A 27,110-nucleotide genomic window follows, 5' to 3' on the forward strand; every position below is an offset into this window, starting at 1 on the left:
GCTCACTCTTTAACTTAAATATAAGACTCTGTGAATCAAAAGAGCACTCTACAAGGTTAATTTACAATAAATCATTAACAATATGCCCCCGTTTTCTGTGAATGCATGATTATGAACAAGTGAGGGAGAAAAGATGGGAAAAAAGTCGGCACAGCGTGCATTCAGCTTTCAATGAATGAGGATGTGTTTTTTTTTTAATCGGGTCAGGTCGCACAAAGTCATGTTGGAATAATTTTCCAGGACATTTTACGTTTTCTCCCATTGTCCAGGTGTCCAGGGGAAACGGGGTTGGTTGTCACACTTTTTACTGTTTTGATGATTGCTCATCATCAAAACATCTTTCAATAGTCATTCCTACATTAAATTGAAGCTTAAGGGGTTGTCTTGAAATGTGTATCCCTCTCATTTTCAAACTCATTGTAACAAAGAGGCAATTAACTCTCAAAGACACTGACACATTGTGACAACCAACCACATCACAGGGATGGTTGTCACCAAGCGGCAACCTCCGGTCTAAAAATATGAGTCAATGCGGAAGTGTTAAAAGCTGCAGTTCATCGAGGATCCGCTTGAGGCTGGCTCCGGAAGTACCGGAAGTCACATATACATGAATGGGGAAAAGAAGATCTTTACAGCAGAAATAAACATGTTAACAGCCTCGTACAAAAGACAAGTGTAGTCTGAATAGCTCATTTCTTGATGTCCTCTCACTGTGAGGGGGGTGAATTTTTTTCTAATGCGGTGATTTCGAAGATATTGAGATTACTAGTCTTCCAATGAGAGTCACAGCTGCCTGTGGGAACACTGTAACTGTTCGCGAAGAGGCTCAAAGCCCGCCTCTTAACGTCACACTGGTTCGACAGAAGCAATATGGCTGCCGCTGACGATTGGCTTCAAAACAGCGTTCAGAAACAGATGGGTGACGTCACGGATACTACGTCAATATTTTATACAGTCTATGGTTGTCACACACTATGGGGTTGGTTGTCACAATGGAATTTCAATGGGAAACCAGAACTTAATTTGAAAGTTTAATTGCACTGACAAGTGATAGGCCTACATAACTTAATGCATTTTAACATACAATGAGGAAGGAGCATGAACAGGAAACACATCTTTAGGCCAGCCTATATAACAACATAAAGAACAAAACAAATAGGCCTAACAATAATGGCCTACTCAACTAGGCTACATGCAGTCACTGTCTGAGTTACAGTGATGGCAAATGTAGGGTCTGTGCACTCCAGCTAATTTCACCATGCATGATTTTGCCAACATAGGAGTTGGTTGTTACATGTGACAACCAACCCCAAAGAGAATGTGACGACCAACCCCAACTGGAATTTTTTGCCAGCATCAAGGCTAACAATCATCTAACAACTAGTAAGCTAGCTAATAAAAATCTAAACTATAGCTTTCCCCTCACACATTGTAAGGGTAACACTTGTTTTGTTATAACCCATCGTTTAAAAGCCTAGAAGAAAAATACCGAGGAGCTGAATATTTACAATTTGACATGAAAAACACAAAAAGTCCTCTCAGCTCAAGTTCAGCTGTCTTACTCCAGAGAAGACTATGTAGGTGAGCTCTGATCCTAATTCTGGAAATGTCCATACCCCAATTTGAGAGACAGCGCCCTCTGGTGGCAAAATATAACGAGTGTGCCAACCAACCCGTGTGACAACCAACCCCGTTCTCCTCTGTTGGAAAACTGGTCAACTGTTTTCCAGGTTTTCAAGGACGCGTTGGAACCCTGACAAACACTTAATAACAGGTTATTACAAAATATAAATAAAGGTGACAAAACCATGATTTAGAAAATATGTTTAATACTTTAAAATAAGACATGAAAACATCACCACCACATAAATGAAACATGGCAGGAGGGACAGGCAGCATATATTGCATGAGAAGGCATTTCCGTGACTCCTATGTACATATAAACATTTTATACACAGTAAAAATATAGTAATTGAAGCATATAGGACAACCAGCAATGTTGGCTCGTAAGCCGTGTGAAACATTCATGTAGAAAAAAGCGTGGGAGATTAACGTCCCAGAATCATCATGGAGAAAAACTATCATATCACAATCTACACATGAAATATAAAAAGTGAAGTTGTCAAATAGTCCTCCTTCATGAGCAACATACACTGTCAAGTTTCAGACATCCTTCTGTCAGTATACAGTATTTGTACAATCATGTAAGGTATATAATACAACTTTTATCATTTCAGCCTGCAGCAATCAGTCATGTTAATAAATATCCTTCTAAAAAGGTCAAAGGTTGCAGATTGTGGTTCATATTGCATTACTTCAAATAAATTGTAGTGTGTGTTGCTCTACAAAGCACCGATGTGTGATGTTTATCTTGTGCCATTGTGTAGTATATAACTGTGACAGAACTGGTTTGCATCCAGCGATTACACAGTACCAGCCATTCAAAAAAATGATAGCAATAACACCAAAATTCAGGTGTCGCAAATATAATCTGGATTCTTTTCAGTGAGGAGGAGTTCCTCGGAGTGTTTTCTTTGGTGGCTGTTTCACACTCAACCATTGAATGTGTCAAAATATTCAATCATCTGCATGTCAGCATACACAAGAAATAATTAATACCAAGTTTATATCATCCCAACTAGACAAACGTTGGTAAACAGCGGGTTCTAAGAGCTACAACTATTGTAGTAAAGTAACTTCAATTTCACAGGAATGTGGAGTTTTAGTCTTGAAATGTCTCAGGCCACAGTGTAAACCAATTCTCTGATGATGAAAAATACATCTTTATCGGGACTAGGATTATGTCGATCCAGTTTATCAAACATGAAATCATTTAGACCAAAAAAGAAAAAAAAGTCCAGTCTAATAATAGATCCTTAAAACACAGGTCATCCCAGTGTCATTACCATATACATCATTACACGTCCAAACAGGGATTCAGGAGTGTCTATTTCCACTTTCACTTGGATCCTGAACCTTCACAGGAACTCTCTACTCTTCTCTTTGGCGCGTGACTGGCTCTGAACAGAACAAGGCTCAGTCCTTAATCCTCAATTGTGCACGATGAACACGAGAAGTTTTTCCTACTTCTTATATTCACAGCTCACGTTTCCCCTTCTCCCTCTCTGCTGCATAGACCACATGTGCCTTACAAAAATAAACAGTAATTCATCAGATGCAACGATGTCTCAGATTTGGAGTTTTGCTTCGGTAATTTCAACTCCTGTATCAAAACCTCAAACTGGGTCAAAAACAAAGCTCTGACAGCCGCTGCAGCAGCTTGTTTAGTGCTCCTAACAAAAAGATACATCGCCACATAGTATGAGAAGCATTATTCTTCTGAATGCTGGAATAAAAGCGATGTAAGACTACATAAACATGAGTTAAAAAAATAGCTACGCACACTTTAGTGATATTGGTCCGAGAGTGGATGTGGCCAGCTGTCATTTCTGTAGCCTGCAGAAATGATTGATACACCCTTCCTGTATGATCATACAGGAGGGCTGACAGACCACAGAGACTTTGAAAACACACACGCTGTGCTATGGCAGGACTGTGATCAATTCAAGGATTAACGATTCCATATCATACGTGCAAAGTGAGAACACGGATCCTTAGTGTCATCTTTATGATGCGCCTTTTTTTTGTACTGTAAAATTCTAATGGCTGATTGGTGACACAGAAAATAGTGTTTGTTTGTCTGTTCTTATTAAAAAAGGTTAGTATTTCTTTCATTAAAAAAGTCTGTAAGAGTTCAGTGATGAAATTGTTGAACATATTTAAGTTTGCAAGTTGACCAAAAAGCAACTGATTGTATTAAAAGGGGCTTTGATGAAATCTTATACTGATCACTGCCCTGTGTACAAATGTATCAAAATTGAAATGTTGCAGACCTTGTAATATCATTGAACAATATTTTGCTGTCAAAGGGGTTGATATTCTACTATATCATTATGAAACTGGTGATTGCATCCCTAGTGTTTGCTTGAAAATCTGATATCGTCTGAAAAACCTGCCAGCTGGATGGTTGCTTCAGACACACAGATGGCAGTTACAGTTGACTTCAGCTGTAGTGATGGTAAGGTAGGTTCCTCTGTTAGTCTACTACACTAACCTGTATAAGAGTGTCAGTTATAGCATGTGTTTGGGAAGAGCTAACATTTAAAAGGCACGGACAAATGTCAGAAGCTGGAAAGTATTCTATTAGCTGAATCGCTAGACTTCATTTAAGAGCATCTACTAGCCAGTACTGCTCTTCTCTTTGAGTTCACTCACACTCTAGCACATATGGTCACATCAGAGGGGGAGATTTTTCAGGACTTGTACAAATGTGGTCCGCCGTGTTATTTTTAAGACACATTCTGTATAAGAAAAAAAATGTAACATACATTAAGCGGTCGCTAGATCGAGTCAAACCTCTGCAGCACCGCTGTGGCTTCCAGCAGAATAACTTAAAAACATTAAAAAAAATCACCATGTAGGCGTCTCCACCTATTCTCCTGCTAGTTCAAACAAAAAACACTGTACATCCACAATCAGAACAAACAAAAAAAATGCATACATGATTGCAGAGTCGACAGCAGCACGTGTTGATTTGAACAATGAGCACTGATAGCTTGGAGTGCATAAGGAGTGCTGAGGGGAAGTGGATGTGCAGTAACAGTATCAAGAATGAGAATCACAGAGATGTGAACTCATTGAGGCTGTGCATGAGCACACAAGGAGACAGGCTTTCCCCCTTCATGTGCTCTTTTAAGCGTACGTGTTCCTGCTTTGTACTGCAACATGTGGATGACTAACTTTTCAGGGATGATGCGACTGCCTTCACCATTCACTGGTGAATTAGAACTTTTTTTCACTGCTAATTATTTTGTCTGTGATGTAACCACAGTGTCTTCATGTTGTGCACATAAAGAAACATTCTTCTCTCACAAATATTTTGATGCTAGAGCGACAAAAGAGCTGCCAATATACAGCCGTTTGCCTTTTTTTCAGGTTGTGTTTTTAAAAATTGTTGGGCTTTTGGTAATTTGTGGCGAATGTGTACGAATTGTGACAGTGTTAATGGCCAGGGCCTACGACACACACTGCTTTCATCATTGTCACAACCTCCACTGCAACTCGCTGCTTTGTCCAGCCGGTCCTGTATTGACTCTACAGGTAAGAACAACAGAGGTGCAGCAGAGGGTCCGCGTTGGACAGGCGTCCTTTCTTCCATCCACCTCAACTGATCCAGAAACATCCTCGCCTTTCTATGGCACTTTCTGTTTTTACTGTTGAAGAAGAGATTAAAGTCAGTTTTGATATATGCACCACAAAAAGTGTCTGCTTGAAAGGTGGACTTGTTTACAATACTAATTATTGTGGTGATGACAAGTTAATTGTTCATGATGACAATGGAAGATCTAAAATAGTTTGGCTGCTTCATTGTAGATGTTCCTTATTTTACTGAAATTAAAAAATAAAAATAAAAAAAATCTTAATTACTTTTGTGCATTGCCTTTACACTGCTTGGCATTACCTGTATCCAAATAGACTTGAATCACTTTGTTACTCGTACTGATCTTGTTTCCTCTTGTCTAGATCTTTGCTTGTGTTGTTCTTGTTCTCTTATGTACGTCGCTTTGGATAAAAGTGTCTGCTAAATGACATTGTAACATTGTAACAATATTCAGCTGCAGGTGTGTACAATTCATAATTTACACTTACAAAACAGATGTTGGTCTCAGGGATGATGTCTGAGAGTGAAACCACATCATCGTTTCCAGACAGGTTGCCTGAATTATCTCCAGCCCCTTCTTCTCCAAAACTGATAAAAAAAAACAAAAAAAACACAATTCAATGAACAGGAGGATAAAATTTGATTTGTTTTATAACTAGATGAGATTGTAATTTCATGAGCTATCACTGCCTCCAGTACCTGTGAGGAACCCCCTGGTCAAGGTCTGTGTTTGCTGATTTGTGCACTTCCACCCCAACAGACCTGCAGAGATGATACAGATTCAGACCAGTGTTAATTTTGTTCGTCAACGACTCATTTTTTCATGACGGAAACAAGACTATGACGAGCTAAAGAGCATCACTGATAATAAAACACTAACGAAAATATGTTTTGATTTTGTTGACGAGACAATGACAAGACGAAAACTTTAGTGGCCAACCGTCGGACATTCAAAATCCATGTTTCCCCTCAATGTGTGTCTCATCTTTAGAAATAAAAGTGATTAATTCCTGTGACAGGTTGAGTTATTATTTGAGGGGCGCAGTGTTAGCTTGGTCTCTACCTGCAGCAGGTGTGCTTCACGAACCAGCTCTCCCCACCTCCATGCATCTGTCTCATCTTCATTGAGGTTTTTTACCCCCGGTGTGCGTTAGTGACAAAGACACAACCAGGGGACGTCTGTTTAATATTTGAGGTTTGACGTTTTTGCCACGATCACCGTAAAAAGCTCTGCATGTACAGCTTGATTTAATCCAGTTTGGTGAAACATATGACACGTTTAGTAAGTTTTGATCAACTCCTAGTCATCTAAGATGCAGATGCATTTCAGAGTGCCGTGAACTGACTGTCCAGTGTGCCTGTCACTGCAGGTGCATTCAAGGACCGTCGTAAATGTGCAATACAGTCCTTTCATTTTATTTTTCTGAGTCAAGAGAATCAAAATACAGACATAGTGGTCACATCAAGAATGTTTCCTTTTGAAATTTTAGCAGAGACAGGCTGAATTATTTCACTTAAGATATTACACAAGCAAAAGTGTTAAAGGAGTGTTGACGATTCTACCACTTGGTATAACCCTGATACCGATATCTGATTGAATATATCCATTATTTAAAGAGTGAAGATGTTTTGGCAAAAATCGAAGACTAAAAATTTCTGAGTTTCCACCGACTAAAACAAGACTAAAACTATAAAGGACTGAAAAGATTAAAATGTTACTAAAACTAACAGGCATTTTCAACTAAAGACTAAGACTAAGACTAAATATAAAATAGCCACCAAAATAAACACTGATCAGACGCAAGGAAAGAAAAATGGAGCACCAAAATGACGTGAAAGAATAAAAAGTCGTGTTGTTATTGTTACCGTAGAGGAGGAGAGCCAGAGGCAATTCCTGTGCTGCCTAGAGATGAGGTGGATAGGTTGGCCTCACAGTCAGCTGCATTTCCCATGGGTGAAGGGGTCCTCGGAACAAGATCTGGTCTGCCTGATTGCACTCCTGGGAAAAAATAAATAAAACAAGAAGAAAAGAAAGGAGTGCGGTGAGTAATACTGTAGGTGAAAATGCAGTAAAGGAGTACTTGCATCTTGTTACATCTTACCACTGTCTGCTTCCGAGTCTGTGCTCTTATAGTGGCTGTGGTAGACTATTCTGGAGTCTGATGACAGCCCTGTCATGTGGGAGAGTGGGGTGGGACCTCCTAGAGTTGGAGCCCTCCTAAGACCCCCCTGACCTCCACCACGGCTCTTCTTAGATGGTGATAGTTTCACTGAAGAAGGTGGAAATGAGTCAGTATGGACGACTAGACTTTTTATCCTTGCTTTGGATTATCAACGCTGTCACTACACCAGGCTACTGACAATAAAACATGTCACTGGTTTGCATACTCACGTGGAATTTTCTTGAACACGGTGTTGCACATGAACTGTTGGAAACGATCTGCATAGAAGCCAGGTCTGTGAACTGAAACTGTGTCCTACAGTAGAACAAAAACATCAGAACTGTTAGAACCGGACACATCCTGTATGATTCATGACGACACAACTGGATCAAGGCTTTAGGGCTAGAGGTGGGCGATATTGAAAACAATGTTATCCCCAAAACATTTTCATATCAGTCGATAACGATAATTTAATACAATGATTAATTAATGAACTATTTTTTAAGTTGTGTTTTTGGGCATTTTTGTCTTTATGACAGGACAGCTGAAGCGAGACAGGAAGCATGAGGGTAGACAGTGGGGGAAGACAAGCAGTACATGGTCGCGGCTAGGAATCGAACAGGCGACCTCTGCAACAGCCTCTGTATGTGGGGCGCTTAGACCGCTACGCCACCAGCGCCCCAAACCTAATTTCATTTAAATCTATAGGCACATCTGTCTAATGTTAGGTGGCAACTAGTGTTTAAGGCACATTAGTGCCCCCTCCCTTTCTAGTGGTTGGGGTTGTAATTACAGGTTTAAATATGCACTGTTGTGAACAAGATCTCCTGATTTCCAAATGTATGTGTTTATGTATGTGTATATATGTGTGCATATATGTATATAGATACTATTTTTTCTCACTATGAACTTTCTATCTACATGTATACTTGTGTAAATTATTTTCTTTTTTTGTACTGTAATGCTGTCGAACCTTGTTTAGTTTACTTGTTCTTTTTTCATTTTATATGTGTATTGGTTACTAGTGTGTATTATATGTTTGTCATGTAGGACCCCCTCGAAAACGAGATGATACATCTCAAGGGGTTATTCCTAATAAATATTTCATACAAATATATTGAATTTTTATCAAATGTTTGTTATATTAATAGAAAAAAATGATATCACGATAATTTTTGTTATTGGATTATCGCCCAGCCCTATTTAGGGCCACGTCATAGAAGAAGAAGAAAAGCGAGATTTTGAGAACAGTTCGAAGTTTATGAGAATAAAGCCATAATATAACAACGATAAAAAGAAAGAAATTTACAAGAGTAAAGTTATGATATTAGTCTGCAGTTAGCTGGTATGTTATTTTGAAGGCAGTCAGCCTTAACTGAGGAACTTGGGACATCTTGTGAAGTAATAATTTAGTATAGGCCTCACGATGTTTATGTTAACAGTCAAGGAAAATAGCAGAATGTGTCAATCTCAAGAAGATGTCTTGTTTTATCCAATAAATAGTCCAAAAGCAACAACATAAACATTTTAACAACATAAAGATAAGACAAAGAACAACAACACAGCCGACAAAGTGCAGCAGGAGAAGGTTTGAACTGTCTCACTACTTTTCTTGAAAATTCAAGAAAGATGGTCATTCAAATGCGGTTACCTGTAATGTTGATACACTGACTGATGAAAAAAGGCCTCGATTTTAAATAAAGTGTTCTACATTTAGAATGAAATGCTCTTACCCCATCATGGACCAATGCCTTCCAGGAGTGCTCCAACTTCTTAATAAACCTGAATAAATAAGACATGAAGAGAAGACTTAGTTCATGTTACTTGAACAGAAAATGTAGGGAGGTAGTCGGCTCATTATCAATACAGCTTCAAGTTAGTCTGCTGTTAGACACCAACCTGTAGGACTGGAGAATGTCAATGATACCGATGAAGATTAGTAACCTCTCTCCTTTACTGTTGCGAGATGGAATCCCGCCCATGCTGAAAGAACAAATTCAGAGAAAATCATTTACTGTTATGTATTTACAGGAACTACAAATACACAAATCCAGCTCTGCTCATGTTAGCTAAGCAGTCAAACTCACTGGTCTTCCGAGTCCAAAGCTCCCTTCCCTCGAGCCTCCCCCTGAATGGACTCCATTGCAGTGCAGTAAAGACTCTTCTGGGCTTGTGGCCGGCGCTGATCAGGGGTCACTGCTCCCTCTGACCCCCCACTGTCCCCCGAATTGCCTACGCCACGCTCCCGCTCCCGATTGGCTTGGTCTCTGTTGTGGATCCCCATCAGCAGGCTGTAATCCATGATCTTGAAACTCTGCAAGAGCTGCAAATAATATACAATAAATTAGATGAAATGTCGCTCAATAGGAGCAAATACTGTCTGGAAGTTCACCAGAGTTCAAAGGACGGGTTTGAGGTTTAGTCATGGTCGGGTTTTGAGGTTGAGTTTTATTTCCTGTTTGTTTGGTTTGGTGCTTGGAGGAGGACGAAGACGAGAACCTTAACTGTTAGAAATTCTGATTATTCTTACCGGCTATAACCGAACGCTGGATGCTGCATCACTCATCTGAGAGGGGCTGACAGAGATATTGAGACTTTCAAGCGTAAACTAAAAGCGTATTTATTCAGTCTGGCTTTTATGTAGGGTTTAACAATTTGATACTTCCCTTTTACTGTAATATTGATTTAAATGTTGCTATACTATTTTAGTAATTTAAACTGTTATCTTATTTTATTCTTATTTATTTATTATTCATTCATTTTTTATTTTTTTTTATCTACTCAGTTTTATTGATATTCTTAGCCTTAGTTTTATTTTCAACTCTTATCCTTACCCTTTTTAAATCTATTTTTTTTAACTATTATTATTCTTCATTTTTATTCTTCAACTTATTTTAATTACACCTTTTTATTTTTGGTGTGCATTAGTCTCTATTTTATTTTCTGTTATTTTTTATTTTTATTATTATTATTTTTATTATTATTATTATCTTCCCCTAATATGTCTTACCATTGTTTTATTTCTGCTTCTTTCTTGTTTTTCAATCGCTGTAAAGCACTTTGGGTTGCATTTGATATGTATGAAACGTGCTATATAAATAAAGCTTGATTGATTGATTGATTGATTGATTGATTGATCACCAATTTCAGTGTTTTGATTACAAGAAGTATGACCTAAACATTTCTTTTGTAATATATATAGAATTTAAAATGTGTCATTTTAGTATATTTATGATGAGCCTCAGAAGGGAAGCGATCACACAACACAAAAATGTTGATCAGGCATGTTGTATTTCACAATGGCATACAGCATGTTCTAAGTGTTGTCAACAGGCGCTCCAAAAAGGGAATGTAAATAACAAAACAACTCTGATATTCATGATGACAACAGAGACAATTACACAACATTACACAAGCAGAAACAACAGCCTATCACACAGCGGCAATTAGCTTGCACAATTGTAAACACACACTTGACATAACAAATGGACAGAGTGGTCAAGATGGATGAGAAACTCTGAAAGATAATACAGATTCATATCAGCCTAATGTAAACTTAAGAAGCCCGGAGAAGTCAAATTCACAACAAAGCAACCAGAACAGACAGACTAGCTTCTCCCGGAAAGAGAGCTTTAGATGAATAAACAATGTGAACTCTTTAAGTTCTTCAGCTTTCCTAAATCCAACAAACCAACACTCACGTAGGATCAGTGCTGCCTGTGTTTAGTGTGATGATATAAGCTGCCCGTCTCTTTCAGCCTCTGATAAAGTATCCTCCCTCAAAGTAAACAAAGTATCAGCTCACAGTGTCATGCAAGCTTGAGTCATCTCTTTAAAACTAGCCTGTTGATGATCCTTAAGTGGTGCAGCAGCTCAACATGAAATGTCACAAAAACAACATCCAACAAACCAGACTAATCTCCTCAGGACGAACACAAAATGATGTCCTTGTCTTCGTTGTAAAACAGAAACAGAACAGTGGACATTGAAGGACAAACTTCTCGAAACTAACAACAGAATATCACACAGAGGTTTAGATTTTCTTTAGAGTTGTAGACACCCCACAAAACACAACACATCTATGAAAACAATACTCAATACCTGCGACTTAAAATTCAGATTCATAAAATAACTTCAGATTAGGGCTGCACAACACCGGATTAAAACTGGCATTGCAATATCTTTGATGTTATTTGCATTGCAACCTTAAGAAACACTAGACTTTGAACCAGAAAAATGCAATATGTTTTTATGTACCACATACTGTGTATGCGAATATCATTTAAATCATGCAGTCATACTTTATTGGGGTATCAAAGTATGTTTTCTGCTAACAAATCAACCACATTCAACACGCATACACACACACTATTACCACACTGAGTTCAGCTCTGAGACAACATGTGCATTTCAACCGGGGTCTTTTAGCCCCCAGAACTACTTTCCCCAGAACTAAAAGGTTCCTGTGCCCCCAGTGTTGTCTGCATTTGACCGCGGGCTGAAGTCCTGGGTAAGTTGTGCAAATCAGGCCAGTGACGTATGGAGAAAAAAATTATATTAAATACAATTTTGAAATCTTAATAAGAAACTAATCTAGTTTGCATTTCCAGGAGCTCCCTCTGTGTTTCAACAACTGTGTAATCTCCACAAACACTGTTACGTTCAATCGAAAGTCCCAGGACCTTTGAAATGTACTACCCCCCAAGCAGGGGCTTTTCATGGGAGAGATTATCTACCCCTGAACTAAATTTAAACCCTGGTTCCTCCGGTCGAAACACACGTAGTTCAGGGGTTAAGTGCCTAGTTCCGGGGTAAAATTCCTGTGGTGGAAAAACGTCCAACATGGAGACAGTACAGGTGGAGCTACTTGTTTCTTCAACACTATACAACACCCCATAAAAAAAACAACACATGACTCAAATTGTGTTTTTAATGTCAGCAAACATTTCTAATGAGATTTGAAGTTTAATAACATCACCAGCCATGTGATAGTAACTTTCCATTGAATGGTAGCTTGCTGTCTAATATGGCACGTGATTCTCATGATAGCCACACAAAAGGAAACATTGTGCAGCATATCCGCCCCGGCCGGTAGCAGTGCATTTACGCAGCCACAAAGTAAAACCAGCTCCAGGATGAGCTGCAGCAGTTTACCACACATTCTCATTAGTTGGGTGATGTCCCTCTAAGTATTTTGTTAGCTTTACAACATTTTCAGCATTTTGTTGTCCCTGTCCCAACTCTTTTGGGATGTGTTGCTGGCAATGGAAAATGAGAAACTGGCATGTTTTGTTTTGCACCAAGCCACCATTACACCGCAGCATGAGGGATTTCAAGTCATATGATTAACATTGCATGTCCAGCAGTATAACTACTTTACATGCGCACATCGCCAATGTAAAGGTAAGTCATATATCTTGGAGTCCTTCCTGGACCTTAAATGATTTTCATATGTCTGTGCATTTTTTGATAGACTGTAATAAAAGATTTGATGTTCATATGTAAGAGTTTATCAATCTATCTAGAAAAAGTTACTGTATTTAAATGAAATTAAGTATTTTAGGACTCAGGGTTAATACTGCACCCTGCTTGATTTCATGTAAGGCTTGAAAACACTTCACATTACCTTCAAATCAATCAGGAATACAAACTACTGTCTCTGAACTCACCAAGCAGTCCCTCTGTATAGTCTTGCACAGGGCATTGAAGTTGTCCGCTTCCAGCAGCAGGCCGTCGGGCATGTCCTGAATAAAGTCCAGGTCCTTGTAAATGGGAACACCTTTTTCTCGCTCTTTAGGGGAGGCTCGTCTCTTATACGTGGAGCCCTTCAGGTCATATTTGAGATGCATGGGGATGATGCGAGGCAAGAGATTGTTCATCACTACAATACGGATGTTTTTGCCCCCTGCCTGAACACAATACAGTCCGTAGAACTTGGGTAGCAGGGTGCGCTTGTTTTGGTTTATGTTCTGCAAGAGGAGGAGAAAACAGATGAGATAACCGACAAGTAAGTTATAAAAGAGCTCCTGATCATGTTCGCTGTTCATCAGGCTCACCATAAAATATCCAGGCAGGAGTTTCTGGAGGAATTCTGCCTCTTTGTGCTGAACAGTCTTGATGATGAACTCGTCATCGCTTGACACGTAGAAGAGGGATCCGCTGGCTCCTGGGTTAGACAACTCAATCAGCGGCTCATTGCACAGCGAGTACTGCAAGAGGAAAAGGAGTTTGCATTAGTATCCAATTGAAACATGTTGACGTATTCATTAGGGGTGCAACAATACACAAAATTCACGGTTCGGTTCGGTTCGATACGTTTTTGTCACGGTTGTGTGTGTGTGTGTGAGAGTGTATGTGTGTCTGTCTGCGTGTGCATCTGCCATGCGCGATACAGAGAGCAGAGGAGAATTATGAACGCGCGACCATGTAGAGACAGAAATGAGATCCCGTCATGTAAATAAGATAAATAACATAACAAGGTATAGACCTGATCTATGAGACAGGTAACCTTAAATCACTTCTGCTTTGACTTCCAAGGGGGGGCGGGACCCGGCAGATGCGCCCCCGATATAACGGCAGGGAAAACACTGTCCGGTAGTAGACCGTTGTATGGTGAAATATGTATTTCCAGATGAAGCACAGTTAAAACAAACGTGACCAGCTTGGACTGAATGAATGTGGGAGGAACGCGCAGTTCAGTGGACCTGCGCTCGACAATGCAGCCCGGAGGAGTTGAGCGCAGATCCACTGAACTTTCAGCACAGAGCGCCTCGTCATCAAGTTAATAAAATAAATATAAAATTGCGTATTGTTCGGTTCATAGGGCGTACTGAACCGTGACCACTGTATCGAAAGGTTTGATACAGATACACGTATTGTTGGACCCCTAGTATTCTTAGGTCTTCTTTCACTCAACCTGGGGTGAAGATTGAAACAAAATCTACAGATGTTCGAAACATTCATCTTGCATAGACATTGAGGGTTAAGATTAGAGAGCATTTTCTGCCTCTTTTATTATCTATCTAAAGTGGAAACCTTCATAAGTAAGGTTCAGGATAAACCATAGTAAACAAAAGAAGTTAAGTAACATTGTTTAAAGCCAATAACAAGAGACATTTCTTGAGGGCAAAGCAGTGCATGTGTGGTGTAAATACAGACCAGGTAGTCGTCTGGCCGAATGCCGAAGAGTTCTCTGAAGTAGCGAAAGGCAATAGGAGCATATGTCTTGAAGCGGAAGTCACTGTAGTGATGTGCAGGGGTCAGGTTACTGCCTTCACTGAAAAGACACAAAAAAAGACAGAAAGGCCATTAACTCCATGACACCACAAAAAGAGACAAGTTCATTTTTTTTATTCAAGTGCAAGCTCTGTCACCAACCTGGGGAAGAAGATACTTTCCACCACCACAAAGTCCTGCATGAGAACGTCCCTTTCTGCCTTTTGACTTAAGCTGCCGACCGTGTGAGCGATGCCAAGCATGATGGCACCTTTAAGGGCAGATGATGTAGTCTAGAGAGGTCAGAGAGGGGAAGATGGTAAATACTGGGAAAAAGCCATGATGTCTGCTCTTTCACTCACTACTTTTTGTGTCTATGAATACAGAATAGAACATGAAACACAGAATAGAATGTAAACCCCCTAGAATGTAGAATGAACCCCTTTTCCTTTTTTTTTTTTTACCTCGGTGGCAAGTGTTGTGGGTGCCACAGAAAACATGTAGGGTCACTGACCACCCAACACCACCCCAACCCCAAACCCTGCTCTGACCTTTTTATAGGTGGTCTCTCCGGTGGTGGTCTCAACGCCCCGGTGTCCAATGGTCTTCTTCATACTCTGAGTCGTGCCTGAGGAGCCAGGCATCTGAGGGGAGGGGCCGGGAGGAGAATGTGTTTAATGCTCGTGCACACAAGGAGACAAAGAGCTCGCTGTAGTTAAGCTTTTAGTTACTTTGGGATAAACATCTTCACATGACAGTCATATCAAGTTATACCAACTCAGCTGACAGGTTGCTGAACTTCACACAAGGGTCGACTTATAAGACAGGGGAAGAGATTGAAAGATCCCCTGCCTTTAACTATCACCTTTAACTCAACTCAACTTTCATACATATAAACATGCTTCACAGAATAACAAGAGACAAAGAAAACAACAGCAATGGTGAAATTATAAAAGGCATGATTATAAATAAAATACTTTTCTTTTCTTTTGCTGCAAGAATAAATTGCATTAATATTTGACAGTTTGGGACAAACATGACACAAACCAGAAATATATATGCAGACAAGAGAAAAGAAAAATAAATAAATAAATAAATAAATAAATAAATAAATAAATAAATAAATAAAATACTTAAAAATAAAATAAAATTAACACAGTAAAATTAATAAAATAAGTTATAGTGGAAGGAAGGTTAAAAATAAGATAGCATTAACGAGACCAGGTGAATACAAGAATTGAATAGATAAATAAATAAATAAGATAAATATATGTTAAAGCAATGATTCAACACAAAATCTAATCTTAAACAAGGACACACAGAGTTTTCTTTCTTTTGCCACACTTGCCACACAAATTTTGATTAGATGGAAAGACTGTAACCCTCCAACATTTAAACAGTGGATTAGAGACATGTTACATTTTGTGAAGCTGGAGAAGATAAGGTATACTGTCAGGGGGTCAGCTAAGTTTTTATTGATAAGGCAGCCCTTTCTGAGTCATGTTGATGTTTTAAGCTCTGATACTTTTGTGGATGAGTAACCTTTCATGTCAATGTAAGTACTAAGAGGCATATGAATCAAACTGCAAGGACCTTTGAGTTGCCCCTTCATGTTGCTGCTCCCCTCTTTTTTGTCTTTCTGTGCTTGTTTATGCCCTAGATAATGGTGTGCTGTTTTAACCCAGAACATTTCTCTTTGTTTATTTTATGTATCTATTTCAATTCATTTATTGTATTTCATAATATTATTTATTTTATTATTATTATTTTATTCATTTGCTTTTATTTCATCCTATTGTAATGTTTTGATATTAAGATGTATTCCCTCTAAATGTTACCATGGGTGGGGGTGGTGGGGGATTCTATTAATCAGTAAGTCATCACTGTGAATTATTATTGTTGTATTGAAAAATTCATAAATAAACTTTGTTTAAAAAATTATTCAGATAATAATGGTTAAAATAACAATACAAATAATAGTAAAAATAATAAAAATACTAATGCAGTCCAGGTCTAAAATGAAATTACTCCAAATTAAAAGCTAGATTAAAAAGGTAAGTCTTAAGTTTACTTCTAAATACACCCAGAGAGCTCTCTCTCTGTGTGAGACACACGAGGAACATTTAAAAGGGAAGCCTTGGAGGACCTCAGTGATCAAGGTTGGAACATAAAATGTGAGGAGATCAGTGATGTATGGAGGAGCAAGGCTGTTAAGAGCTTTATAAACAAGTAAAATAACTTTAAAATCAATTCTAAAAGAAACAGGGAGCCAGTGCAGAGTTTTAAGAAGAGGGGTTCAGTTTTCTTTTGCCTTGTTAAAACTCTGGCAGCAGCGTTTTGGAAAAGCTGCAGTTTTCTGATAGATTTTTTAAACCAGTAAAAAGGGAGTTGCAGTAATCGATGCGGCTTGTGATAAAATCATGAATTAAAATTTCAGCATCTTTCTGGGATAAAAAAGTTCAGACTTTTGCAATGTTTCTGAGATGATAAAATGAAGTCCTTACGACCTCGTTAAAGTGAGCATTAAAATTAAAATCTGAATCTAAAACCACTCCCAGGTTTGTGACCTTTGATTTAATTTTACTGTTAAAATCTCTCAGAGTAGTCTGGAGTTGTTCTCTGGCTGCTTTGGGTCCCATTAAAAGAATTTCAGTTTTGTCTTAGTTTAATTTGAAAAAGTTCTTGCTCATCCATGCTTTAAGTTCTTTGAGTACATAACTTCATGTCTTAAAACCTTTTTGTCGTCTGTCTGCCTCAGTTGTCTTTGGCTTTTATTATCTAACAAACCCCTGCTTGCAACAACTGTTCTTATATTTTCTTATTTTTTATAACATATATTGTCCCTTATTTTCACAGTACCAGTTTTTACCTGTTATCCCCGTGTGTAGACAACAGAGCAGCTTCCCCTACTCTGACTTCAACAGCAGATACAAACACACTGATGTCTTGAGCTAAACATGGCTGCATGAATCCAAACTTCCACTCTCTGAACCTGTTCTTCTTCTCTCCATTGGGCTTACTAGATCAACATTTACAATACTCCAAACAGTGCACAAGACAGAGGTGTTTTTCAATTCAGTAATAATAACGTTTCCGATGTCCTTACCTCTTGAGGGGCCATTTTTCGGATGCCACTGGTCCCTAAAGACAGAAAATGGAGTTTAATAGGTTTTATGGGAGAATACATGAACTTCCTCCTGAGAGACTAAAAGGGAAGGATTGATGCCTGAAGAAGGAATAGCTAGTTCCCCTTGTTTTGGCTCAGATATTTGGATTCTTAAACTGATTCAACAGAATTTGAGATTGCTTTGAACAGGAAAGAATTTGTTAATGGCTGTGGAAGAAATCCTCTGCTGGTTAATTAGCTGGGCTATTTGCAGTGTTGGCTGATGACTATGAGGCCAATATCAAGCAGCAGACCTAAATGTGGACACAGTTACTGACTGCTGTCCTCTATACACCAGCTCACTGTGAACTGGAACTACTTCTCCCCCGAGCCGGCTGCTCCAGATTTATCAGGTCCCTGTGGATGTGCGTCTACCCCACACTGCCTCCTTTCAAAATTACAGCCTACTTTGTGTTTCACTGTAACTTGTTTGATTTGATTTTTTCAATTCATTACTATGTGCTTAATCCTCAAATATAAACCTGGGCCTTTGTTTACGTTTACTGCAGAAGGTACCAGGCCTTTATATGAGGCAGGCTTCTGTTTTCTGTAGAAGGGACCAAATCTGCCACGGAATTTCACAAATTTCAAGAGACTCTGACGCTAGCACTCATCTCGGATACATTTTTCCACACTTTATTTGGCATCAGAGAGCAATTTTGTTTTGGCACTGTTAGTGGACTCAACACAGACGTGCTCTTTCTACCGCACTGATCAGCTGTTCGTGTCTGTGGGCTTCGAAGAGACTAAAATACAACCAAACTAAAAGATTCAAACAGCTACACTGACATGTTGTTAACTGCTGACACACCTGGACCCTTTATGAGCCAGAGTTTACAGAGTAAAAGGCGACTCAATGCAGCAAAGGAAAAAGCAGATACACTTCTATGCTAACTGGAGAGCAGGAGAGACCCCAAGTTACCTGGTGGTGCAGGTGTGTAAACTATAGGCCTTTTTCAACCAGAGGAACTTTACCCCTGAACTACGTGCATTTCAACCGACAGACCCAGGGCGAAAAAGTAGTTCAGGGGTAGACAATCTTCCCCCTAAAAAGCCCCTGCTAGGGGGTTAGTACTTTTCAAAGGTCCTGGGGCTTTTGGGGGGCAGGTCCTGCAATGCTGAACGTGTCTGATTGGTAGATTAACCGCAGTGTTTTTATTCCGCCCGTCGTCCATAATAACATCACACCTGTGTGATTCACTTGATTTCTCTTTCTTTAATATGTTCTATCTTTTGTATGTGTGTGTACTTTTCAAAAGAAGAAGCTGTGATTCACTTGATTTAGCAGCTTGTAACAGTAGTCTTCTCTCAGCCCACCGTGAATGCATCTCTCCTGGTGTTACGGTTATAAAAGTGACCCTGTAAACTGGAGACATTCAGCTGAATGTAACAGTGTTTGTGGAGTTTGCACAGCTATTAAAACACAGAGGGAGTTTTAAGATTCAATATCCTCATCAGATATTTAATGACCGTCTAAAGACGTTTATGAGGGATGCATCCGGCTGAAAGTCGGCAGTTAACAGGGTTTCGGTTTAAATCAAAACACCGGCGATCTCTGCCACCGCTTTTTGAGTTAAAAAGGATTTTAAAGCTGTGTTGAAACGTCTTTGCTACTCACGCTTATCTCCTCTCATGTGTTGATTCAGTGAATCCATCTGTGATGAAATATAGCACCATCTAAAACAGCGCAAGCTGAGTCTCTTCCATGCTAACAGGCTAAGTGTTGTGTTGCTCATAATGATACCTGCCTGCCCGTCTGCTTTTATGGTGTCATCTGTGATGAACGGCATTCGTCTTTGTTTTACTGCCCTCTACTGGTCGAAACGCAGACAACAATGGGGGCACAGAACCTTTTAGTTCAGGGTAAAATAGTTCTGGGGGCTAAAACACCCCGGAACTCTTGGTTGAAATGCACCTTATGAGCAAATGCTGATGAGCCAAGAAAACTATGCAGTCACAAGTGAGACTTGGTAACAACAGTACCTCTGGATCTTTGGGAATCAAAATGTGCCAGCAGTTTGAATAGGGCTGCAGTCTGCGACACTCACCAACTAGAGTCCACTGTCATACTGAAGAACGCTGAAATTTGTTACCGACTTTCATCAATATTCAGGAGGTAAACCAGAAAAGTTGAACTGAAGTCCGTCTGCAGAGTAAGTGTTTGGCTTTCATTGTTTTTTATTGCAGAGTGACTACACCAATGGTCCACATGATGTTTAACTTAACAAAATACACTGTGTCAGCTGCTAAGGGAAAGGACTGAGCTGAAATAACAAATTCTACAAATATTACTGGCATTCTGATGGCCCAATTTCTCAGTAGAGTAAACTTGAACTTCGATGAGGGCTTGTTCAGAGTCTCTCATAATTAGTTAAATGATACGGCAGACTTGGCACAGTCTGCAGTGAACTGTAGCCTAGCTTGCGTGCTGTTTCTACCAGCAGCTTCTCATTGAAGGGGCCGAGCTGACAAGCTTCCATTGTGGCTCCAACACTTACTATTGACATGTAACTAACCCAACTCCACTTCAAAAACACTGAAATAACCCTTTAACCTGTGCAAATTAGCCAAAAAGACATTGTCTAATTCACAAAGCAAAAGCAAAGGGTTACATGCACCACAAACTGCACTGCCGAGCAAACAGCTTCTCTTTTTTTTTTTTGTTTCTGAGCGAGCTCCAGAAAGTAAGCTGGTTATAAACTGAAGTTTGTGTCACATCACAAATCATCCAATAAATGGAAGCAAGCCTTTATGTACGGTGGCCCTGAAGGACAAAACACTTTTACAAAAGATGAAACACTTTTACAAAATTGGAAAACAATATCCTTTTTTTAAAACAAAATTACACCAGCAAAACACTTTTACCAAGACCAAAAAAAAATAACATTTAAGGAAACAAATTTACAAAAGATTAAACACTTTTACAAAGTTCGAGACAATTTTACAAACGACGGAACACTTTAACCATTTCTGAAAAAAAATTATATTTCATTTTTACGGAAAGGGAATGTACCAAATACCAGAAGTGATCCGGAAGTGATCGAGTGAGCGGTCATTTAGTTTGTTTTGACGAAGATGGACATGGTTTACATATTAGGACATCCTGGGGTCTCAGAGTGAGGTGTCAGACCTCAGATGAAAAAGGATCATGTCTCCGGAGACGCTCCGTCATATCTCCACAAAACCTTCATCACGTGAATTCAAATGAAAAGGTCTCAGACCACAAAGCCTCAGGCTAAACGGAGTCAGACTAAAAGGAGTCAGACTTAACGGTAAAAGTGTTCCATCGTTTGTAAAATTGTCTCCAACTTTGTAAAAGTGTTTTATCTTTTGTAAAAAAAAAAAAATCCTTAAACGTAAATTTGGTTTGGCCTTGGTAAAAGTGTTTTGCTGATGTAGTTTAATTTTATAAAATATAAAAATGTTTTCCAAAATGTAAATTTGTCTCCAACTTTGTAAAAGTGTTTCATCTTTTGTAAATGTGTTTTGTCCTTCAGGGCCACCGTATTTATTTACTCGTAAAGGATGTGATCCCGGCCGTAATAAGGAGCCCTGCAGCAAAACAAATACCAGTCTGAATTTGTGGATTTATGGTAAATTAAGATCCCATTAAACATTAGATCATGAAGCAAACTGATCTCATCATTAGCATAGTATCTTAGGGGGAAATAGCATATTCTAATGGTTTAAATCATCACCCTTTAAGACCTGAAATGTTGGCTTTCATACCAAAGATAAGAAATTAAATTGAAACACATGACCCAGACCTATGCCTCTTGGTTAGCCCCATACTAACAGCAGCACAGTCATTTTGTAAAACACAGAGATAATAAAATAATATTCCACTTGATATCCTGTGTCCTTATGTAAACTTGCTGTTTAAACCTACTATCTCGCCCACTGTGCAAGAACCTCTAGCCTGTAACCAATGGCAACATCTACTTCAATGCTGCAGCACCACAGGTCAATATAAACAAAATGATGCGGAGAGCGGCGTCCACCTGTGGTAATGATCCTGTGTGCAAAAATTTAATCTACGCCCAGCAGATTGAGTCCAGACCATGCACAGACAGTGAGAGCACACTTCAACCCGAGAGAGGTGGGAGTGTTAATAATGAGGCAGAATCACTGAATGCCATGCATCTCTTCTCAGTTAACAAGGACACACACAGCAATCCTCCAGGAAACAATGAGCATCACTCTGCCCACATTCCCCCCCTCATTATGTAAAAGCCACACACTATATTACCACTACTGATGCAGTTTCTGCTCACGCACACAGAAACACTCACGCAAAACCCATGCAAGTACCTCGCTGTAATGCTCTCCTCCAGAACTGAGTCCTAATATCTGTGAAGCAGGACATGATCGGCCTGTTTTTAACTGGTGGAAGAACAACACTAAACACGGCACATAACAACTACTTCATAATCACATTTTTTTTAATCTCTGAGCATAAAATGAGCCAAATGAAATTCTTTCAGCTTCCATCATTGGAATATTGGCTTTTTTTTTTTTTTTTTTTTTTTTTTTTTACTGTAAATAATGTCTTTGGCTTCAGACTGATGGTCTCATAAAACAAGTAATTAGAAGAAGATTGCTTTGGCTCTGAAAAAATTAATATGTGGGAATGTAACATTTTTCACAGCACTTTAAAGACAAAACCATACACCGTTTAATCAGGGGAATAACTGTTCAATTAATGTGTGACAAAAACAACCATGAACTGAATCCATGCGTGAATCCATCGCAATTAATTTTTTTCTGAAAAGTCAATGCAGAACTAGTTCATAAGTAGCAAACATTAGGGATGCACCGAAAATTCGGCCACGGGAAATATTCGGACGAAAATGGCACAAAAGGGCATTTTCGGTTTTGCAGACGATAGACTTTTATGCCCGAAACAACACGACCCAAACAGAATGTTGTGATGACGCAAGTAAAAACCGCGGCCAGTATGCGCTTGTCTGGATAAGGGCCAACATGTCTGCATCCATTATTCAACAAAAGAGGCTGAGACAGACCACGGAGTGAAAACAATGAAAAGTACACTCTTAGAGTCTGTCAACACACTTTTCACTGAGATCTATTCGGATCCTCTGCACTTCATCGCGGCTGTACTTGATCAGAAGAGCGCAGAAAAAAGGACTCGTCTCTCTGAACCAGATGAGGAGCATGCATCCTCGTTGTCTGATATGTTCAATGAGATCCTTGATTTCAGTGAGGTTAGTCAGAGCCAGAAATGCAATGGTAGGGCTTGTCCAGAACTTTTTGACTGGGGTGGCGCAACTGAGGCTCTCACATAGGCAGGGGTGGCCAGTGCATTTACAAATAAATGACATTTACTAGGGATGTACATTTTAAGTATTTTCCGTGATCGATTTTTGGAAATGTTAACGATCAATTATCAATTAATTGATAAGAAAAAACATTATTATTCCTACGTCAAAAACATGGCCAAATAGGTTGTTTTCCCCCTAAATTATATTTTCTACAACAACAAAATGCATATAACTGACGGGATTGAATAAAGGTATATGTTTGACACGCAGAATATCAACGATCAGGCTAAAGTGAAGGCTCATAATACTAACAGAAAAGTACTTCAGACTCACAGTGTCCAGTTTTCTGTCTACTCATTCTTATTGAGAAAAATAAACATGTGTATTCGGTCAGGTGTCAGCCAGGAGCGCAACCGGGTCATAATCAGTCCCGCTGGAGAAAAGCCCAGACGGCTCTGATGTTGCTGCTCTGTAAACGTAGCGTACCAGAATTTCCCACCTGTCTTTTGCCTTCGTATCCAAAGGTGGAAATATCCTGTTTAAAGCTGTCAACCTTTGTGTCCGTGTTGTTGTTGGCAGCAGTTTTGTATTGATCCTCTTTAAAAAAGCGCACGTGGAGACGTGACGCACAGCCGCAGCCCCCAGCTGATTCACATGGAAACATGCTTTAAACTTAAAACACCTCCATGATAGATGAGTGTAATATGAGTATAAAACAGTTGTTATATTACTTTTGACTTAAGAAAAAAACATGACAAAGTGGCATAAATCTTCTAAGCTTAATTCTTTAAGGACTTACAAAAGATGTTTTTTCAAAGTCATATTTGAGGGCACTAATAAAGAAATCTACTGTCAGCTTTTTAACTCATCCCAAATTATAGATTTTAACAGAAACCCCAGCTCTGACAAGGCAAACAACCATAGTTTAGGATTTTGGGGTGGCCAATTGGATTTCAAGGACCTCTGGACACACCACTCGGTAGGGGAGACCGGGGACAGTTGTAATATTTTTTACATTTCTGTGTATAACTTTGAGCTCTTTTAACCCAGTGTGTTCAAACTGCTATACAAACTAGCTTCAAGTGTCTGCTAATAAATGGCCTAGAAAATGCCTGTTCAACACAAACAGAAAATGTATGGCTTAATCTCAAATCCAAGGAGTGAAATGTTACAACTGTCCCTGGTCTCCCTACTAATAATTGGCATAATATTTTCTTTCGGTGTTTCATTTTTTGGCCTTGGGTATACATATTGGGTAGCAGATAGGAATTACTCAACCCAACCCAATTACTTAACAATGACTTGAGCTTGTCAGTGACAGGCCTTACAACAATGGCAAACCATCTGTTCCTCTCTGTATACTAAACAACTCCCTGCCAACCTTGTTCACATGTAGCCTGCAGCCTGCACAAGGCAATAATACGGGATACACACTCTTCCAACATCATTTTCTGCCTATGAGGCCTCCATAAATACACTGGGTCTCAGCCTGATAAGGCAACAAGGCCAATAAGGGCTAGAACGAATACCACATTATGTTACTGTCACTCAAGCCTGTGTGTGTGCGTGTGTGTAGGTGTGTGCGAGTGTGTGTTTGACAGAATGCTGTATCTTGTATTTGTACAGTCGAGGGCTCTCAGCCATGTGGGAGCTGGAAGAGTGCTCTGAAGCCACTATTTTTATTCACTGATTCAGACTGAGTGGCTGGGTTGGGGCACCTCCTCTACGCACAGGGACGGTAATAGGTGACGCACAACTAACTGGATTAGCAAGATGCAGCGTGGTCATCATCCGTCCACTCCTCAGTAAAGAAGAAGAAACCTCTAGAAGCACTTGAACTGCTTAAACCACCCACCTGTGTCTCTATGGCACAGGCAACAGTGGGATAATACTCAGTGCATGTGAAAGGGGAGATATATTAAACAACCTTTCATCAGTTTACCAAAGCAAAACAAAATACACCTTTTCAATAATTACATTAGCCTGTGTCATTGTTTTAAATCAACTATGATGTGATGATGTCAAGAGCTATATGAATGTACAAAATGTAGAGTGAATATAATAATAGAATTTGCACTGCTATCTATTTACATTGTCCATTTTTAAATTGTCACTGCACTACCTGCACTGTGCACATAGGCTGTTTTCATATAACTGTATTGTATTATATTTTATATTTAAATTTTAGCTATTTAAAAGCTGGAAGAGAAAAACAGCATCTCGTTTTTCCTGTATGTCTCGTATATATAGTGAAAATTGACAATAAAGACCTTTGAATCTTGAATACTAGAAAACTTCCCCAGTAGCCTGGGCAGGGAGAGATAGAGGGGACAGAGGGGTGTAACAGAGGGGATAACACAGCAGAGACCTATAGATTGAAAGAACTGCAGCCTACTAACAGGATCATTTACTGCACAATACACTGATACTCAATACACTTCATGTTAGTCCGGATTACTCAAAGGTGTAAACACAGTTTGAAGTAAACGAAATTAACCGGCTTGATAATAGAACACAGAAACCAACATGGTGCCAACAATTATTTAGTGTATTGCTAATCGTCCAGATAGACTTTGAAATATGAGCAGCAGTGTCTTTCTATCCATGATTCGTTTGATCAACCACATTAAAGAAGCTGTATGACTTGTGCAGTTAAACAAACCAACGCTTGGTTCATTTGTTAGGCTTGAGTGCCTCGATGCTAACTAGCTAACCGGCTAACCGAGACTTGATGAATCCAATGTCAATGTATCACACCGACTTCAACGCCACACAACGTCAAACAGATCTGTTTAAGGGTTCTTTTGCAGACCACAAAGGAGGGGATAGTTAGGGGATAAATACCTGTCGGGGCTGTTGATCCCGAGTCTGCTGTTCCAGCAGTCGCCATTATGATTTGACTGTTCACATCTCAGGCTGCAGCGCAGTGCCGACACTACACTCTGACGCTCATGGCGCAGCAGCACCACAGCGCCCCCAGTGGACTGAAGGGGAACAGTTTCAGTTTCAGTTTATGTCACTCAAAATTAAGGAATAACCAGTGGTGGACAAAGTACACAGCTTCATTACTTAAGTATAGATACTCCTGGTCAAATAGTACTCCAATACAAGTGAACGTTTCTCTGTCAAATTCGACAGAAACTCCATTCCATCTGCAGAGTCCCTCTCTACTTTCAAAAGACAGCTAAAGACCCAGCTCTTTAGGAAGCACTATGCACTTAGCTAGACTATTCTCCACTGTTGTCCCCAGTGGCACATCGTGTCGTCCAGCTACAATTGACTTGCACTGTCCTGCTCTACTCTGGGAATCTGTGTTCAGCTCTTGAGTGACCCAGCACTTGGTACTTTGGTCATTATTGTGGTGATGTTAATTGTTGATGATGATAATGGAAGGTCTTAAATGGTTTGGTTGCTTCATTGTTGATGTTCCTTATTTAAAAAATAATAATAATAAAAAATCCTTATTTACTTTTGCGCATTGCCTTTACACTGCTTGGCAGTACCTGCACCCAAATTGACTTGAAGCACTTTGTTACTCTTACTGATCTTGTTTCTTCTTGTCTAGATCTTTGCTTGTGTTGTTCTTGTTCTCGCATGTACGTCGCTTTGCATAAAAGCGTCTGCTAAATGACATTTTAACATTGTAACATTGTAATAATGGATGTGGGTTAGTTACATGCATAGGAAGCCTTTGTTAGGTAGGTGGTTTAACTGTTGCGTCTCAGTAACCATGCCCCCTTATTCAGGTTTTATTATTTCTCTGTAACAGTTTATTGTTCAAGTGTACAGTTAAACCTTTGATTTAGTGATCGTGTGGATTTTTTGATGTGGAACACAAGATGGAAACTCTTAAAGCATTAAACTAAGGCTCTACCTTTATTCAATGGAAAACTATAGAGGTAATTTGTAAAGTTGTCTGTCTGTATCCAATAAAGTGTTTCCTTCTAAGTACATGTCTCATTTACCTTTCTGTGTTCAGTGAATCTACATTAAACTCCAGAACACAGATATTAAACTAACATCAAGGATGCTGCATGTGAGAAGACAGTGAACCACACAAAAGC

General features: G+C 39.4%; 1 protein-coding gene across 1 annotated transcript; it reads right to left on the bottom strand.

Moving 5' to 3' along the window:
- Positions 1–1,809: 1,809 nt before the first annotated feature.
- On the bottom strand, positions 1,810–25,978 carry LOC117823375 (phosphatidylinositol 4-phosphate 5-kinase type-1 alpha-like). The gene is made up of 16 exons (XM_034698553.1): positions 25,891–25,978; positions 17,705–17,739; positions 15,150–15,242; positions 14,761–14,891; positions 14,542–14,659; positions 13,440–13,592; positions 13,053–13,352; positions 9,471–9,706; positions 9,283–9,366; positions 9,117–9,165; positions 7,614–7,698; positions 7,324–7,491; positions 7,088–7,220; positions 5,921–5,983; positions 5,710–5,809; positions 1,810–5,273 (listed from the first exon to the last, which is right to left on the bottom strand). The coding sequence occupies exons 1-16, from the start codon at positions 25,934–25,936 to the stop codon at positions 5,271–5,273; spliced, it is 1,797 nt and encodes a 598-aa protein (XP_034554444.1). The 5' UTR covers positions 25,937–25,978; the 3' UTR covers positions 1,810–5,270.
- Positions 25,979–27,110: the final 1,132 nt, after the last annotated feature.

This window comes from Notolabrus celidotus, chromosome 12, assembly GCF_009762535.1.
Source record: "Notolabrus celidotus isolate fNotCel1 chromosome 12, fNotCel1.pri, whole genome shotgun sequence".
Lineage (NCBI taxonomy): Eukaryota > Metazoa > Chordata > Actinopteri > Labriformes > Labridae > Notolabrus > Notolabrus celidotus.